The 19,094-nt window shown below is 51.6% G+C and overlaps 2 protein-coding genes across 3 annotated transcripts in view; one reads left to right on the top strand and one right to left on the bottom strand.

The window, feature by feature from the left end:
• The first annotated feature begins 5,427 nt into the window (after positions 1-5,427).
• Positions 5,428-12,247, top strand: LOC123644368. The gene is made up of 3 exons (XM_045560453.1): positions 5,428-5,520; positions 6,066-6,319; positions 11,852-12,247. Exons 1-3 carry the CDS (start codon positions 5,428-5,430, stop codon positions 12,141-12,143), a joined length of 639 nt encoding a protein of 212 aa, XP_045416409.1. The 3' UTR covers positions 12,144-12,247.
• A 2,050-nt stretch (positions 12,248-14,297) lies between these two features.
• BLM (BLM RecQ like helicase) overlaps positions 14,298-19,094 on the bottom strand; it is an 82,770-nt gene continuing 77,973 nt past the window's right edge. For both annotated transcript variants that reach the window (XM_045561654.1, XM_045561656.1), the window contains 2 exons: positions 17,986-18,187; positions 14,298-14,659 (listed from right to left, as the gene is read on the bottom strand). In XM_045561654.1, coding sequence (XP_045417610.1) covers positions 14,482-14,659; positions 17,986-18,187 — 380 coding nt within the window. In that variant the 3' untranslated portion in view covers positions 14,298-14,481. The remainder of the gene's footprint in view (positions 14,660-17,985; positions 18,188-19,094) is intronic.

Raw genomic sequence — 19,094 nt, 5'->3', positions numbered from 1 at the left:
TGAGGAAGGAGGGTCGAAGGGGATTCTGGGGGAGGAAAAGGCACGTGCCGAGGCCAGGCCAGGGGGCGGGAAGGGCACTTGGGCCTGTGTGGCCGCAGCGAGTCTGGGATGGACAGGGCAGGCGTCGGGCGCTGGGAGGTGGCTGGGTGATGAGGGTGAGGAAGGCAGGTGGGCCTCAGGGAGCTCGAGTGCCGGCTAGGGTGGCACCTGCCTCGGGCTCAGGATCCCACGACTGGGACGGGCAGCTCTGGGAAGGGGGCTCAGGTGACAAGCTCCGTGGTTCTTCCTTCCAGCGGGGGCCGACCACCCCGCGGACCAGCACTCGGCTTCCCTTTCCCAGCTGCTCCCAGGATTCGGCTGCTCGGACAGGGAATCTTATCTCTAGCTGGGACCTCCGGAGACTCCGGGTCCTCCAACCGTCTTCCTGAAAACCTTACATATATTCAAGTGTCAGCAACTCACGCAGCTTAAAATGCAGCTTCTCCACTCTGGCTGCTCAGAATAATCATCTGAGGGGTGTGTGTGTGTGAAGGTGATGGCCATTGTTTTTATAAAAATGATACAATGCTCATGCTCAAACAAAACAACAAGCAATATAGCAAAGTACAAAGAAGGAAGTAACAAAAAGTAACAGATTCCTCGCATTAGGCTAGCTTCATGAAGGCAGAATTTTTTTTCTTGGAGATACAGTCGAGCTCTGCTGCCCAGGCTGTAGAGCAGTGGTGAGATCACAGCTCACTGCAGCCTCCAACTCTTCTGATCCTCCTCCCTCAGCCTCCCAAGCATCTGGGACTACAGGTGTGCACCACCACGCCTGGCTAATTTTTTAAAATTTTTTGTAGAGATGGGGTCTTGCTATGTTGCCCAGGCTAGTCTCACCTCAACCTCCCAAAGTGCTGGGATTACAGACGTGAGCCACTGTGCCTGGCCTAAGGCAGGATTCTATCTGCTCTGCTCACTGCTGTATTCCCAGCACCTAGAACTTCCTGGCAGAGTAGACGTTTAATAAAGCCCACTCTCCTGTGTTAACATTCGGCGAATGTGCTATGTACACAAAGAAGTTTGGGGAGATGAAGAGAGTTAGGTGGTGTTGGGGCTCAGAAAGCCATACCCCAAAGACTGGCACTTAGATGTGCTGAGAGGCCTTAGAAGCTGCCTCAGAATAAAGGTCCTTTAGCTTTTTTTCTTTTTTTTGAGACGGAGTCTCACTCTGTTGCCTGGGCTAGCGTGCTGTGGCGCCAGCCTAGCTCACAGCAACCTCAAACTCCTGGATTCAAGTGATCCTCCTGCCTCAGCCTCCTGAGTAGCTGGGACTACAGGCGTGTGCCACCACGCCTGGCTTTTTTTTTTTTTTTCTATTTTTAGTTGCCAGCTAATTTCTTTCTATTTTTAGTAGAGACAGGGTCTGAAACTCCTGACCTCAAGGGATCCTCCCACCTTGGCCTCCCAGAGTGCTAAGTTTACAGGCGTGAGCCACCACGCCCCACCCCTTTAGCCTTGTCTTGTTCCCTCCCTACCCCCAAGTAAAGGGAGGGACTCTCTCTGGAATTTCCTTATCTGACTAAGAAAGCTTCTTCGTGGGAAGAAAAAAAAAAAAAAACCACACAATGACTTCAGATCCCCTCCCTAGGAATCTCACCAAATAACCGGGGAAGATCAACCACCCAGAAAAGAGAGTGGGTGTTGGCCCAGACAGACTTTCCACCTATTCTTCTGAAGCAGCTCCAAGATTACCTGGGGGACTTCAGCTGCTTAATAAGACCAGGTTTGTTCCCCAGCAGCTCTGCCCCTCACCTTCCCGAAACCGGCCGGTCCAGCGCCCACAAGAGAACCACGCACTAACCACTGTCTGAGCCTTGGGCCTGTTTACCCCCCTCCCCAGTGAAGAGGGAAACAACCCCTCTTGGAGTCCATCTTTTGTACGACTCCCGTGCACGTGTGTGCACATAATAAACCTGTTGTGCTTTTCACTCGTCAACCTGGTTTTTGTTATGGGGGTGCCGGCCATGACCCTTTACTATGGGGAGGAAAGGGATCACCCCATTTCTGCCCCTACAGTTCAGAAAAGGGAAATGGGTCCAAATAATTTTATGTTGCCCAGGCTGGTCTCGAACTTATGGCCTCAAGCAATCATCCCGCTTCAGCCTCCCAAAGCAGTGGGATTACTAGTGGGAGCCATCGTGCCTGGCCCTGGATAATTTTAAAAGATAGGATTGTACCATATGTGTTCTATTTCAAACTAAAAGTATTTAATTTTACTTGAGTTTAATACAAAAAGAAAAATGGCTGAATCTTAGATAAATATTTACTTTCCACAAGAGATATTAGTTCATAAATGGATTTCTCTAAGCTTAAGAAAAAAGATAATGAAGCTCATTAAGAGACTGGTGTCTTGGGGAAAAAAAAAAAAAACAAATGTTTCACTTGGAGCAGGATCAATAATTTCTTGGAATGACAGGTGACCACTTCCTCTCACCCACCCCAGCTCCTGATTTTCATGTTAATATTTTTACTTTGTCAAAGTTTATAACACCTGTACTCTGTTTTGCAACCATCCTTCCAGTATTTAGTCTTAGTCCTGTTTTTAAATAGATTCTCTTCTGGGTTTTTTTTTTTTTTTTCCGTTCTGGCTTTTAACCACATTTTGTCCTTGAGTTTTCCATTTTGAGTCATCTAATGATTGTATCAGAAAAAATTGTAAAACACTTTGAAAGGGACCCCACTCCAAAACATGACTGGACCGTCCTGCAGCACTTGGAGCAGGCTTATCCAACCCCGCGGGGTACCTGTGTGTTTCGCCGCCTGGCGCACACCCGCGCTGCAGCAACGGCAACGCTGCCGGTGCCTGTCCACAGGAAGGCCGAGGGACCGTGTCCCTGGGCGCAACTGACATCTGCCCCGTGGCTGTTGCTCAGTTTTGCATGTCTGTGTGATTGCATCTCAGCATTCCTTATTTGCCTATATAGTATATGTATGTGTTGTTCTAATTTTCCTTTGAGCCCGTTGTAACATATTACTTATTCCCTAACTATTTAATGAGTTGAATAAAATTTTTGATGCATGTTCATTTTATATTTCTATGAGAGTCGTGATTTTGCCTTTAAAAAAAAATGTACCCTTTTAAACGGTTAGCTAGATTTCATTGCTGAACAGTTTTGGTCTTTTTCCCAAAAAGGGCTCATGGGGGCTATTTTCTCTGACCTTTTCCATGTTCTCTATAAATGTGAACAACTTCACTGGGTGTAGTATTCTTGGATTTCCCTTTTCCACACAACTTTGAAGACTCAGTTCTCTTGTCTTCTGGCTCTGAATGTTGCTGTGGAAAGATCTAAGGCCAGATCGATTTTTTTCTCCCCTTGTTGGTGACATGATTTTCTCTCCTGGGTGCCCAAAGAGTTTTTACTTATCCTTAAAGTTCAGTAGCTTAGCTGGATGTCCTGAGGTTGATCATGCTGAACCTGTTTCCCTGGTGTATTTGTGTCCCTTCCATTGTAGAGTTGGTCCTTTGTTTTGGCTGTTGGATAATCTACTTCAGGGAGTCCAGTCCAGTAGATTTAAATTATTTGTCCTTTTTCTCTGAATTCATTACGATTATTTCAAGTTTCTGTCTCACGCTATTCACTTGCTTTTCAGGTGTGTGTCCTATGTTGGAAGTCAGTTTTCGGACGTCAGTTTTCAGGCGATGGTGCTGATTTGGGCCTCAGTGTGCTTCCTCCCCTCTGCAAACTAGCTTTGCGTCTCCTGTCATCGTGTGCCATCTCTCCTTTGTGCTCTTTATGTCCAGTTCATATTCCCTTTTCTCTAGCACAAAGCTACTAGTTCAAGAAAGCTGCCCTTGGTCCTCAGCCCCTGCTCCCTTCCCTCGTGCCCTCACGTGATTTCCTTCCCTTTCCTGGCCAGTGGGTGTAGGGCTGCCTTGCGCGCTCCTTTCATCTTGCTCTGTGAGCTAACTCGAGCAGCTTCTCCAGACATTCTGCCTGTTCTAATACAGGAACCAGCCTGTCTTCCCCTCCGAAGGGCAGTTTTGAGGGCTGTGTCATTTTCAGTCTGCTTTTTGCAGCCTGAGTGTACAGAGGTGGGTGGGAAGAGCCCCGACTGAGGCCACCCTTGCTGGGGAACTTCTCTTTCCTGCGATCCCTTAAACACCCTGTAACCCCAACCCCCGTCTGCCCTGCCGGCACTGTGTCCTATCCCTCCGCCCCAGCAGCTGAACTCAGGCGGCCCTGGCGGCCATTTCCTTGGAGGTTGTCTGGCTTCTTGGTTTGTTGGCTCATTCTTTTTACTGATAGTTTGTCATTGTTGCTAGGCATGGTGGCTCACACCTGTAATCCCAGCACTTTGGGGGATCGAGATGGGAGAATCACTTGAGGCCAGGAGTTTGAGACCAACCTGGGCAACATAGCGAGACCCTGTCTCTACAAAAAATTAAAAAATTAGCTGGGACTGGTGGAGTGCACCCAGCTACATGGGAGGCTGAGGCTGGAGGAGGGTGTAAGTCCAGGAGTTTGAGGTTACACTGAACTACGATTGCACCACTGGACTCCAGCCTGAGCGACACAGCAAGACCCCATTTCTGAAAAGAAAAAAAAATTGTTATTGTTACTCATTTTGTCAGGTATCGGGGTGGGGAAAGTTTGTGTTCTCCCCTTGTTCTGCCTAAAGTCTGAACTCTACTCAGCAGTCTCTGCAAAATGCAAGTCTCCAGGGCCTGCCCACCCCAGAGTGGCATTCTGTGGGTCTGGGCGGGACCGCTCCCTCCGCACCCGAGGTGACTGTGCCTGTGCAGGCCTGGGGTTGAGAACTGCTGAGTCAATTTGCATTTTAGTCAAATTAAAGGAATGCAGCTCTGCCTAATGTAAGTCCATATCCACGTGGCGCCGAACATTGAACAGCCTTGGAATGTCCAAGTGGGTGGGCAACTTTGATCATCGGCCTCCACTCTATTGGTGAGGCCTCTGAGGCCCAGAGAGGGGAAGTGACTTGCCCAAGGTCACACAGCAAGTCAGACAGGCAGGTTTGAAGAATTGGAAATGCCGGCTCCAGACCTGGCATGTGGGATCAGGGTGGCCCACCTCGGCAGCAAGGTCCGCGTCCACCGTGGGAGGAGCCCCCTTCCCACTTCCCAGCCTCCCAGAAGCAACGGTTGTGGCCACCCCCAGGGGATCTCTGGTCACGAGCTTCACTGAGGGTGGGTGGCCAGACCACGAGGCCCACTGCCAGTCCCAGCCTGCCCAGGAGCAGTGACCCTTCCCCTCGTCGCTGGCCCAGCCCACTGACCCTCTGCCGGGCAGCAGGGCCTGTGAGCTGGGGCCGCGCAGCCGGGTGAGGAAGCAGCTTGAGAAAAGCTGGGAAAGCTGGGACTGGCCTGGAAAGGGCCTGGGACAGTTCCACGTCTGCCCAGGGAGGAGCCACAGGGCAGTTGGGGCCATGACCGGGCAGCAAAGCCTCACCCCTGACCGGGGTCCTGGGCCGGGACCCTCAAGGACGGTGGGCCACAGTGTCCTGCTCCGGGGCTTCTGGGTACGGTCAGCCCTGGCTCTGGTCCCCTCCTGGCCCACCCTGACGTGACCTGGCAGGGCCAGCCTGGTGCCCCCGGCAGCCCGAGTGGAATCAAGAGTCCACCCTTTCCTTACTTGTTTCCTGGCCCTGGGTTCAGCGGCCTCTGCTGTAAAAAGGGGAAATGACAGGACCCCTCACCACACGGTCGTCCTGAGGATCCACTCGTATCAGAGCTGGGGACAGAGCTGGCACACACCCCGCACAGGAGCGCAATAACAGCGCCATTGAGCTCAAAATACATCCGTCCCACAAGGTAACAAATATTTTATTGGAGTTTCTGGTGAGGAGATGGGGAAAAGGAACCTCACTGTTTACCACAAAGCTGCAACTTAATTCTTCTCTGGGACATTTCTGATCTTTCATTGCTAAATTTCCGCCCTGTCCTCTCCCACCCCTGCCCATCCCCAGAGTCCCCTGCACTGTTCAGCCCCACCCAGCCCGGTGTTGGCACAGCCCTTACCAAGACGGGGAGCTGACGGTGGCCTCCCAAGTGTGTCCTGGGGAAGCATGTGACTCACAAGGGCCACCGCTTGCGCAGCGCGTGCCGGGCTCCTGGGAGTGCACAGTCAGTACGTTGCAGACTGTTGCAACCCTGCGGCAGCGAATGTCATGACCCCTTGAGACACGGGAGCACCGGGCTCAGGCAGCTGACAGACTTTGGACGCATCACCCTCATTCTCAGGCTTCGGGGCTCTTCAGTGCAGCCACGGGGCAGGAAGCCAGGCCGGTGGCCACTGTCCCTTGGAATCCCACTTCTCAGGTGAGGAAGGGAAGGAAGCTCAGAGAGGCCGAGGCTCAGGCAGCTGGTGAGCGCCGGAGCCGGGACTCAGCCCCCTGCAGCGACTCCTTGGGCCATTTTGTCTCTGATGCACCGTGGACCAAGCACATGTCCCCGGCTCCCCCACTGGCCGGGCCGCCTGCTGAGCACTCCTGTGGCTCCGTGTGTGAGGACGCGGCGCAGGTCCGCTTGGTGTTGCGGGGGGCTCATCTCCCTGGATACCGTCACAGGCGACTTGCTACTAATGGAGGTAATGCATTTTGCCTGGGGGTCCACACCTCCTAATTTGCTCTGGCCTTTTTATTTTGTTGGGCTGCTCCTCACTTTGAAGGGCACCTGGCTCATCAGGGAAGCAGATGCAGAGCTGAGCTGCTCGTCTTGTCTCAGCGTCCTGCTCTCAGGAGGCCCCGCGTGTCCCTGGGAGTGGCCGTACTGTCAGGGCACCTGCTGAGGCCTTCTTCAGCTTCTCCGAGGCAGGATCTCGTAACTTTTGGGGGGTGCCGGCCCGTTTGACAATGTGAGGAAAGTCACGGCTCCCTCCCAGAAGTCTGCAGAGACACACAAGAATAGGATTATATATGCAGTTGAGGGGTTCAGACACCCTCTCACATCCATGCCTGCATCTTCCAGGGGTTCCTAGAGTCTGGCCTGAGACCTCACATGTTACGGGGTGCTGGGTGCTACTTGTTCTGCCCATCTCCAGAGCTCCAGGATCTGGGTGCTTATGATGGTTGGGTAGCAGAGTGTGGCCATGCCTGAAGGAGGCTTCTTATTTTGAGACAGCGATTTCATAAAAGGGTTATGTAGAGAATGGCTGAGCCCACTGAGTGAAAACTATGTCCAGTTTATTCATCAGTCAACTTCTCTACAAATATAAACAACAAATATATACAGGGCAGGTCTCTATACTGTGCTGTAAGAACAACAGCTGATGTTCAGTGCGTGCCCGGTGCTGCAGTACGCGCTAAGCCCACATTCGCTTGTTAGTACTCAGAACAGTCCATCCTACAGGGTTATGCTGTTATGCTCTCTCTGAGGCACAGAGACATAAAGTAACTTCCTCAAGGTCACACAGTAAGTGGCAAAGTTGGCCTTTGACCCCAGGCAATCTGACTCCACTGCCATTTGACGGTTTTCTCCTCTGAAATTGGTGGGTGAGGCTGGCCCCCATCCTGTTCTGAGACTCCAGTCTGCTCCCACCTCAGGCAGTTGGATCCTGTTGGGGCCTAGGCAAAGAGAGCGGGCCTCAAGCAAACGCTGCAATCATGTTTTTCTAGAAAGCCTCTGTCACACATTGGCACCTAAGGCCCCTGTCTAGGAGTCCTCAACAGACTGTATCACGAAGTGGCATTTGCCTGGCCCGCCAGGGCGAATGTGGGTAGTAACATGACCTCATTTGACCCTGCAGGCTGCAAGGCCTGGGAAAGGTCAGCTCACGCTCATTTCCACAGTGTTTAAGGAGGTTTCCCTTGCCCAGCACCCTGCAAGATGCCTGCTGGGAATGGTGATTCGGCCTCTTGCTTCCCCGTCGCTGAGTCTCTCTAAGACGGATCTCCGTGCTGGAGAGCCTTGGAACCCCGGCTTTCTCCTGAGCCGAGTCCCCTTCCTGAAAATGGCTCCTTCTGTGCCAGGCCGCTCGGCTGTTCCACTGGCACAGGGCTCAATACCCTCCCCGGGGTTCCCAGCCCACCTTGTCCCACACTGAGGATGGAGGTAGCTTGGCCCCCGTGGGGCCCGACGCCCTCATTTTTGCAGATGGAAGCCAAGGATGAAGGTGGGGAGAATGCCTTACCCAGGGCTGCAAAGCTGAAGTTCCCCGAAGCTGAGGGGTGACCCCGGCTTCCCTTTCTGCTACAGAAGGCCAGTGGTTCTCCAAGTGTGTCAGCACCACCAGGAAGCTTGGTAGAAATGCAGACCCTTGAGCCTCACCCCAGACTCGCTGAAGTGGAAAGTGTGTTTTCATGAGGCCTCGGGGTGGCTGGCGCTAAAGCAAGTGCAAGAGCCACTGCCCTGGGCCCTGCTTCTCCGCTGAGATTGGAGCTGCACAGGTAGGACCCAAAGACACGGTTTAAACTCCCAGCTCCTCCCTGCACCTCGGCCCTCACGAAAGCCTCCGCCCACACGAGAAAACTCCTGGCGCCAGACACTGGCGAATGTAAAAATCTTAACATGATGGTGTAACGACACAGCTCCAAATAAAAAAATAGGGCAATTGGCTATTTGAGAACAAAAAAGACACCAGTTAACCAAAAGCATCAACAAACACCCAAAAGAAAATCTAAGTGAGTACTGAGGCCAACTGGAAGGCAAGTTTCGCCGGTCTTGGCGGAGCAGGCAGAGCGGAGAGGGAGGAACCTGCACCGCCGGCCCACGGGCCTGGCGCGGCCAGTTGGGCTGCAGGATTGCAGGGCCCAGCGGCCCCAGCCCCGTCCCACCCTCCCATCTCACCTTCCCACGGGGGCAGTCTGGGCAGATGCCTTCGCTGCTGCCCCCTTCACCCACCCATCCAACAATTGTTGTTAGGTACCTGCTGTGTGCCCAGTCCCCAGGTCTGGGGACAAAGGTGCAGATCTAAGCTGAGGGCTGTGGAGGCAGTAGTGGGACCTGTGGGGTAGGGGTCCTTGCAGGGTGGCAGGAGTCCCCCCAGGAGTGTCCCCTCCCTGGGCTGGAGTTCCTGCTGTGCTGCCCCCATGGTCACCTAGGTAGGTGACCAAGTCCAGGGTGCTGATCCTTTCAAGGTGAGGACGGTGGCCAGGCTGGCAAGGGTTGCTTTCTGCCGAGGAAGGGGGTCGAGGCCGTGGGCTCCACATCCCTTCTGCTCTTCCTAGAAGGTGAGGAGGGGAGGACGGGGGAGGGCACAGGTGGCCCCAGTGGGGATGGCCGGACACTGGGATAGGCTGCTCCAGCCTCCCGGGCGGGCACCCCCATGCCTGCAGCCTTGCTGGGTCTGGCCTGGGCTGGCCCTGGGGGCATCGCCGTTCCCCCCCCATACTCCACGCCCGCCCTGCCACTTCTCCCAGGGTGTTGCCCTCACTGCCTGTGACCTTGCCGAGGGCCAGAGCCGTGCCTGTGCTCTGGCCAACAAATGTTTGTGGAACATCTGGCCAAAAGGATGCCACAACAGCCCTGGAGGCAGGGATCGGCTGTCATGTTTATTGTGCAGATGAGACACTGGGGCCCTTCTGGGCCACAGAGCTTGCCAAGGCCACTTCAGAGCTGAGGAAGGGACAGGGTTGTGCCCACTTGGTACTGGCTTTCAGTTGGGTGCACGGGACCTGGTGGTGATGACAGACGCATGGGTCCCCGTCCTTGCGGTGCACATCCAGCCACGCAGGCGTGTCTGCAGCGGGCTCACGTGGGCACACTTCTCTCTGGTGCTAGTAGGCTTGGCCGCTCACCACGGCCGCCGCAGATGTTGAGCTCATCTCCGAGGTTAGTGGGGTGCTGCCTCCCCGGGTCACGGCAGGCTCCAGGCCCCCACGGGGGAGGAGGCCCAAGGGCACTGGGTCTGAGCGGCACCCTGGCCAGAGGTCTTGGTGTGTTTTATGTCCTTCCCTCCAGGCTAGGATTTTGGAGTCTGTTAATGGAGGCTCTTCAGGCCATTCCTCTGGGTCAGGAGTTCCCAGGGCACCACCCTCACCTCCCACACCAATGGTCACTGCTCTGGGTCTACTCCACTGAGGGGGTCTTCCCTGTAGGAGGCAGGGATCCGTGCACTCTGCTCCGTCCCCGGCTGGGCAAAGGGCCAGGGCCTGACCTTTGTGGGGCATCACGGCTCCTGGCAGGGACTAAGTAGATGGGGCCAGGACAGGCAGATGCCTGTGGCCTGTGCGCGTGGCAGGCCCTGTGGGTGGGACACATGGGGACAGAGACCCCCTGGAGAGAACTCCCACACCCTGAGCAGACCCGAGTCTAGCGGCCATCGGAGTGCTGTCCTGGCACCTTCCCAGTGGTCAGTGACTCCTCTGTGGGGTTGAGGAACCATGCAGCTGAGTTGTGATGACACAAAAACTCCATCCTTCATACCTGGCCAGCTGCAGGGACCCAGCCTCAGGCCCTGCTCTGGGGATGCCTGACCCGCCCAGGGGCTCTGTGGGCTCAAGTCCTGGCTGCTGGACAAAAGGGTGGGCAAAGCTGGAACTTGAGTCCACAGAGCGCCTGGGAGGCAGTACTGAGAGCTGGTGCGTCCCCGGCTGCTGCCGACTCCTCTGCCCACGTACCTGCTCTGAGCCGGCGAGCCGGGGCTGGGACTCCAGGAGCCTTCCAAGGTCAGGGCGGGCCTCTGGGGCCCTGAGTGCTGCAGGAGGGGGAGAAGCAGTTTCTCAAGAGCAAGGAGGCCTGGACCACAGCTTCCACTTCCTTTTCTGGAGAAAAACCCCAGCTCATCTGTGCTGGTTGATAATTCTGCAGCCTCTGCCCCTTGAGCCTGCAGCGGGGGCTGGCAGTTTTGAGCAGACGATAGCAGGTGGCCCCAGAGGCTTTGGATGGAAAAATGGGGTTAGGAGAGGAGGTTGGATTGTTCAAGGGAAGAGCTCAGATTCTTGCAAGCACAGACCTGGATTCCATATAATTTACTGTCCAAATTGGAGCACTTTTGAGAATGAAATCGAGCTGTGTTAATTATGACACCAGGACAAGAGATGTAAACTGGGACTCCTCAGGGCAAACTGAGATGCATGTTAGCCTACTTATTACCACCTCCTAGCTGTGTGGATTTGGGCAAGTTACATAACCTCTCTGAATTCTGGTTTCTGCACAAAAAAGGCTCACATCATGTCTGCCTTCCTGGGATGTCGGAGGGATTAAGGGAGTGAATTAAGTTCCGTGAGAGTTTCTGGAAGAGCCTTGGTAAAGAGTGGGCTCTCGATGCTTGTTCTCTTCCTCTGTAAGGTAGTGAGCTCCCTGTCCCTTGAGGTGAGCATGGAGCCACCGTTCAGCTCTCCGGAGCGCAGCGGCCTCAGGAAGGTGTGTATGCAGCTGGAGAGTCAGATCCCATCCTTCCGGTGCCCTCCGGAGGGGTGAGGCTGAGGGTGGGAGAGTCAGGCCCTCCTGTACCTAGGGGAGGTGGGCCAGGGATGGGCCTAGGCTGGAACTCCCCAGCGGGCTTGTTTCCTCTCCCACCCCAGGTGGTGGTGATTTCTGTGCCATGGAGGGCCCACATCAGGGCCCAGCCAGGAGCAGCTTCACTGTCACGGTTTGTCTTTTGCTGCCAGACACCGGCTTTGGTTCAGGGAAAGTTTGCCGGCTTCTGCGCTCCTGGGGTCACCAGGATGTAGCACGTGCCCAGGGGCGTCCGGGAAGGCTGGAGGCTGAACTGGAGGAAGGCCGCTGCGTGCCTTTTCTGTGCCTGCTCCTGGGTCCTGAGAAACTGAGCAGAGCTTGTCCCAACCTAGAATGTTTTCAAGGGCTGGGTGTGGAGCATCAGCCCGCGGCCTGGGGGATGCAGACTCCCGCAGAATGCGCTGGTGCCACGTTCCTGACCGCCCTCCTCCACTGCAACAACGTTCCTGGCAGGTGGTGGATCAGGAAGCACCAGCCGCTGCCAGCCGTGTCGTTGCAAGGGAAGCAGAACATGATCCGGTGCCTGGAGGTCGAGGTGGAGAACCGCTACTGGCTGGGCATGCCCCACCTGACCGCTGAGCACGGCCACGCCGCGGTGCGAAGGGCAGAAGCCTTCGAGGCCATCAAGGCAGCCACCACTTCCAAGTCCCCCCCCCCACCTCACATTTGTTGTGGACCAGCTCAACCATCTCAGTGTCACCAAGGAACGGTCCTAACCCTGAGCTATCACCTCTTGATTTTATAGATCAACAGGGCTGCCCTGACTTTACCTGGTCCTGGAACTGAAAAACTAGCTCCTATAAAAATGTAAGCCTTTGGACCAGTCTTATTAAAAAAAACTTGAGCATACTGGGCTGCATATTGAATACCTGGGCCTCTAAACTCCCTAATACTTTTTTTTTTTTTTTTTTTGAGACAGAGTCTCACTCTGTTGCCAGGGCTACAGTGCCGTGGCGTCAGCCTAGCTCACAGCAACCACACTCCTGGGCTCAAGCGATCCTCCTGCCTCAGTCTCCCGAGTAGCTGGGACTACAGGCGTGTGCCACCATGTCCGGCTAATTTTTTATATATATATATTTTTAGTTGTGCAGCTAATTTCTCTTTTTTTTTAGTAGAGGCGGGGTCTCACTCTTGCTCAGGCTGGTCTCGAACTCCTGAGCTCAAATGATCTGCCCGCATCAGCCTCCTAGAGTGCTAGGATTACGGGCGTGAGCCACCGCGCCTGGCCTCCCTAATACTTAAAAGTCTAATCACTGTCCTATTTCTTGTTTCTTTAGTCTGATAGGAAGATAGTGATTTCATGAGTCACAAGTGATGTTAAAATGTATTTTGAACAAAAGCTGCAATTAAGCCAGAAACTATGAAAAAGAAAAAAAATAAAAAAAAGAGCTGGGTGTGGGGCCTGGCTTTGCCACTTGAGGTCATTTGACCTTGGGCAAGTCAAAGTTTTCCTGGCCCCAGGTTCCTGCTGGGAGGTGGAGATGAGCCGCCCTGTCCTCCTTCTCAGGGTACTGGAGGGCCATGGGGAGTGACAGCCACCCGTGGGGCCCCATGCGTGCTACCTTCGTCTGCCTCCACCCAGCCCTGGGAGCCCCTGGAGGCAGAGCGTGCTCTCCTGAGGGGACTAGCTACACCTCCAGTGCCTGGTGCAGAGGCGCTCAGAAAATGAAAGAATGAAGTCAGAGCCAGGCAGTGACCCCCACGCCCCAAGGCCACAGCTGCTGCTGCAGGTGGCACAGTGATGCCCTCTGCCAGCTACCTTTGTTGGATCAGCACTGCTCCAAGATGACTGCGTGCTGGGGACATTATCCCAGGGGCCTCAACTACTGGCTACTTTGTCCTCCATTCCCTCCCCTCAGCCCCAGAGAAAGTTCTTATGGCCAGAAAGATGTCTCTGAAAATGAAGGCATCTTGAGTAATAATGCTCAGCCCTCAGCAAACTCTTCTGGCCAGTCCCCTCCATTAGACGTGGAGCTGAAAGTTCACAGGCAGCAGCTGAGGCAGGAAGCAGATGTTCGGCCAAAGCGGGGCTCCTCAGGGCGGGTGCAGAGCCCCTCTTGGGGCCAAGTCCCCACATGAAGGCCACACGGCTTCCAACCAACCCCCTTCCCCAACACCTTTGGCCCAGGCGGGGCCTCCCCAGCTCTCCTCTCCAGAGTGACAGCAAGAGGCGAGACACCAAAGGGCGAGCCAAGCCACGTGTTATCCCCTCATCACCACTTCCTAGCGGTGTGGGACACCAAAGGTTACTCACGGCTACGAAACGGGACGTCTCCAAAAACGAGGTCACCAGCGTTCCAGCAAGAGGTGCCAAAATCCCACCTGAAGACTTTGTGGCCCATCAGCCTATTCTGGAGGATCTTGAGAAACAGTCCTGATGCTGAAGGACGACAGCAGCGTTCAATGTCTCACCAAAACCATCCGTCCCGCCATCCTCTTGTTGACCCCAGATATTGGGATATTACCCAGGGTTGACAATTTGTTAGGCAAAAAAATGGTATCTCATGGTTTTAATTTATATTTTTAATTAGGGAGCGTGACCATTTTTCAAATAGTTGTGGCCATTTGTATTTCTTCTTCTGAGAATGGCCTGTTCACATCCTTTGTTCATTTGTCTACTGGGCTGACTTTTCCTTAATGATTCATAGGTGCCCTGTACATTATGGATATCCATCCTTTGTAATATACTTTCTATTTTCTCTGTCATTTGTCTTTTAATTTTGTTTATGTTGTCTTATACAAAAAGTTTTACAGTTTCACAAAGTCCCACGTGTGTCTTTCCTTTGGCTCCTGGGTTTCTTGTTATGCTCAGAATTTCTTTCACCGAGATGATTCAGCTGCTGCCTCAGATGTTCTGGGAAACAACGGCTACGACACTTGCAGTGGCAGCAAAACATGCTTATTCAAAAGAAAATGTTTATTTTAAAAATAAGAACTATTACCCCCAAGCATTTATTTAAATATTAATAGATACGAGTAAAAATTTCAAATGGCATTCATTACAAGAATAACAGCTTTGTGTTCACAGATGGTCGGATGCTGACAAACAAGAAAGAAGATCTATGTACGTGGAGATTTGGTTGTTAGGAAAATGCATATGAAGGCTTAAGAAACGGTCTATTTATAGGCTTTGGTGGAGCCATAATCCCCAGTTTTCTACTGGCTCCTGATGTTGTTTGAGAACCATGCAAGGCTGAACTGGATCCAATTGCGCTGGAGGATTTAGTTTTAGAAGATACTTTTCTGTATGTGGTGGATCCCCTAAAATGTGACAAAGAAAAGAATATTAAAACGTTAAATAAAAACAAAAGTGAACGACTTTCTTTCTCTCAACTTACATGGAGATAAAATCCATAATTTTCCTCGGTCTCATGTGTCTTTGTGTATTTTCTATCTATAAACCCCTGGGCAAGGTAAGTTTTCTTTACTACTCAAGGAATAAAAGACTGCTGCTCTTCACACAAATTTGTCCTGAATTTGTCTTTCTAAAATGTCAAGGATTGTTGCTAATTCTGTGACTTGTGACCAATCCACCGCTTCTCTTTCCACCCACACCGTCCAAAGCCTACAACCAGAGCCCCTCCCTGCAGACAAGGGAACTGAGATCCGCATGCCCCCGTCTATCCTAACCAAATAAAGGAAGTGAAAACACTTTGCTGTAAGCCCCAAATCCCCGGCTGGCAGACACCTTGGAATTATTGGACTTGCACAGTCTAGAGCAAGGCAGCTTCGAGGGTGAGCGGAGGTGGGGCAGAGCCTCTTCCTGGCCAGCCCCAGGACCAGGGCAGATGTGGCTCCCTGGGGAGGGCCCGCATTGCCTCATCCACTGGCCAGTGCACCTCTCCACCGTGGCCAGCTCACCCGCCCACACCCGAGCATCTGCCAGCTCTCCCCTCCCACTCACTGCCTTTTAAAGCCAGAGAAGAAGCCCCTGCCATAACCTCTTATGAAGTCCTTCCAGCATCTCACTTTCCTTGCAGACCTGAAGATAATAGCTCCCCTCCCATCCCCAAATGAAACAAAAAACAAACAAGAAAACCACAGGCCAGCATGTTTACAGTGATGACTGCAGGCAGCGTCCCCTACAGAAGCATTTCCTGCTGCTTTGTAACCAGGCCCAATATCAGTTCCAGAGCACCAGGGCATGCAAGTAGCCTCCTGGGGTCCAGGGTATCCTGGCTACAGCCTGTGAGTAATGACATTCTGGTGGAGCTGGGTGACAAGTGGTTTTTCGACATTTTTTAAACTGTGGCTCCAGGGCAATTTTCCTGCAGAACTGGCAAAGATCTGCTAACCCAGCAGAGACTCAGCCTGAAGTTTCCATACTATGCTGATTTCCTGCTGAGAAATTAAGCCCCCAGCAAAAACCTGCTGTTTATGTTGATTTACAGAATGAACCTGCCAACAGCAGCCTCCATTTCACCTGGGCCATCCATTTACTCCCACTCAGAGAGCCCAGAGCACAACTGGTTCATTGTGTGTTGTTCTGAGGATAGAGTGGAGAGGTGAGCTCTGGCAAAGACCCACATTTATTCTTTCACTGCACGGGGACTCTCAACCAGGGCAGCAGGCTGGGTTGTGGAAATAAGGAGGATGGCTCACAGATACAAGGGGCTGCTGTGCGGGAAAAACAAAGTTACACAACTTACTGGCTTCAGCCAGTGAGGATTAAAAAAGAATTGCATCCTAAACACACAGGCTAACTAAAAACTAGCATTGAAATTGGTACTGGCTTCTGGACAAGTGTCAGTCTTAGGTGATACAGCAAAGTGCTTTACTCTTATAAAACTAAAGTGTGAAAATTAAATAAGGGAGCCAATAGCAGTGAACATTAAAATATAGTCTACTTTCTTCTAAGGAGTAAAAATGAGAGGAGATCATGCACATTCTTGAGCAATCTCCACAGACGACGTGCAGAAATGAAGTGCTCTGGGCAGGTGTGGGCAGGCCAGTGTCCAGTCCTACCTCTGAAACTGAGACCAGGCTGGGACGGCCTCAGAAAGCCCTCTGCAGGCCAGGCCTCAGCTTCCTCCTCACAAACCGGAGAAGTTGGACCAGATGCCTTCTAAGGTCTCCTGCTCTGTGTGAATTATTGAGGAAATGAGTATTTCCCAAAGCGGAGGAATAAATGGAGAAAATGAGAAAATGTCCGCACTGAGGAACATCTACCCATCACTTACGCACTAAGAAAACCCACAAAATTAAACTAACATTTACTAATGCCTTTAATTTCTGTACTCTGGCAGAAGGATTAGCACATACGAGATGTTTGTTTATGGACCTAACAAGAAAATGACAATTTGGTAATGTTTGTCTTCCTTTCTCTTCCCCCACTCATTTTTTTTTTTTTTTATTACCCAGAAGGAAAAGAGGTAGAAAACCTGCAAAAAACAAAACAGCTTGCAGAAGTTGACTGTGGACTTGTTTCCTTCTTCCATTAGCAATTCTGTTACAATATGCAATTACTTTGGGCCATATTCTCAAGACTGATGGGATGGTCTCCTTCCTGCCAGGCCTTACCTACCAGGAAGAAGGCAGAGGGCGCCATGGCAGGAGACAAAAAAAGGGGGGGGGGGTGCCGCTGTCAAAAACAATGCAGTTATGAAGAAATAAGAACACTGCCAAGATCATTATACAGATAAGATGATGCTATCTTTGTTCTTCCCTTGGTGTGCAGAGCACGCCCCAGAGCAGACATGCCCCAGCCCAGAGGGCCTAGCAAATGTGGGGAAGGCAAGACAGAAGCCATTTATGCAGCTCCTAAAGAGGCCTGGCTTGACTGACCTTTTGGTTTTTCTGTTTCCCCTGCAAAGGCTGGAAGGCTGAGTCTCCCAGGCATTACCCAAGCAGGGAGTGTGCATGTGCCTCAAGGTGGAGGCTCACAGAATTCTGCAGCTGTAAAAGCAGTGCAGCAAGTACTGACAGAATCACAAAAGCCATGAGGACACGAAACCCTCTGTTATTTGTTCAGCTAGTGTATGATTTACAGTATTTTAGGTGGAAAAGTCTCTTAAGAAGAGCAATTATCCAAAACAAACAAGTTTCTAAGGTAAGGTTAAAACTGCAGTAGTTTTTGCAAACCAGAAAACTTTATTCATAATCAACTTAGTTAAAGGTAGCTATTTGATTTCATTTTTTTAGAGACAGAGTCTTGATGTGCTGCCAAAGATGGAGTGGAAGTGGTGTGATCATAGCTTACTGCAGCCCTGAACTCCTGGGCTCAAGCAATCCTCCTGTCTCAGCCTCCTCAGTAGCTGGGACTACAGGCATGCGCCACCATACCTGGCTGATGTTTTTAACAAAGTTTTTTGTAGAGATGGGGGTCTTTCTATGTTGCCCAGGCTAGTCTTGAACTCCTGGCCTTAAGCAATCCTCCCACCTCAGCCTCCCAAAGGAGTAGATATTTTAAAAATCTGATGCAAACGTTTTTGTTTTGGATCAAACCTTAATCATCACTCCATTAACTAGAGAGGCAATATTTTAATAATGGTTTATTTTAATAAGTGCTTCAGAGCAAACCAGAGCAGTTATATTTTTGTCCTTTTCTCCCTTGAACCCTACATTGCAAAAGACGTTACGGAACATACCCCTTCATCTTGGAACCACTGTAAGCAGTTTTTCTCCTCTTAGGTCTGTGGGAGGCTGGCATACTTCTCCTCTTTCTTTCATTTCTGGTCTTATTTGCAAAGTAGTGAGAAGATATGGGTGTTTGCTCATCGAGCTCTTCATGGGTATTTCTTCTGGTGCCTCTGTTGCTGGACAGGCCCATCCCTGGGGAACTGTCCTCAGCTACAAATGGAAAACGCAGATGTTTACTGGCGATACCAAGCTGGTCCAAGTGTTTTCAGCCTATACAAAGATACACACCACAGGGGCCCAGTTCAGCAGATACCTGGTTGCTTTCCTGGTGTCTTCCTGCCATATGGATTCAATAATTCAGCAAGTACCAAACATTTCTTTTTTATTTTACAAAGCCCCAAAGTGCTCAATGGCAATTCATTTTCAACAAAAAGGAAACAAAATTCATTTAGAAAATTTATGATAGTCTGCTGGGAAGGGTAGCAGGGAGGGGGGCATAAAGTGGGGATGGTTAATGGGTGCAAAAATATAGTAAAATAGAATGAACAATATTTTTTTTTTTTTTTTTTTGAGACAGAGTCTCACTCTGTTGCCCGGGCTAGAGTGAGTGTCGTGGCGTCAGCCTAGCTCATAGCAACCTCAAACTCCTGGGCTCAAGTGATCCTCCTGCCTCAGCCTCCCGAGTAGCTGGGACTACAGGCATGCGCCACCGTGCCTGGCTAATTTCTTCTATATATATTTTTAGCTGTCCATATAATTTCTTTCTATTTTTAGTAGAGACGGGGTCTCGCTCTTGCTCAGGCTGGTCTCGAACTCCTGAGCTCAAACGATCCACCCGCCTCGGCCTTCCGGAGTGCTAGGATTATAGGCCTGAGCTACCGCGCCTGGCCTTGTGATAGTCTTTTAACTTATCCAGAGACATCAGGTTTAGCTCATACCCTGTTGCACATGGCCAGTGTCCCTGCTATTGATTGGGGAGTAAATCCTGGTACGCAATTTAAAAAGTATAAAGTGCTATATAGGTGTTAGGTAATTTTACTTACCATTTTAAACATGTTGAAAAAATAAGTCCGACATAGGGGAAATAAACAATATTCTATACCTTATCTTTGAACAA

This window comes from Lemur catta, chromosome 9 (genome assembly GCF_020740605.2).
Source record: "Lemur catta isolate mLemCat1 chromosome 9, mLemCat1.pri, whole genome shotgun sequence".
In the NCBI taxonomy this organism is placed as follows: Eukaryota; Metazoa; Chordata; class Mammalia; order Primates; family Lemuridae; genus Lemur; species Lemur catta.
The sequence above is the reverse complement of the archived record's forward strand: the minus strand, read 5'-3'. Positions and strand labels throughout refer to the sequence as shown.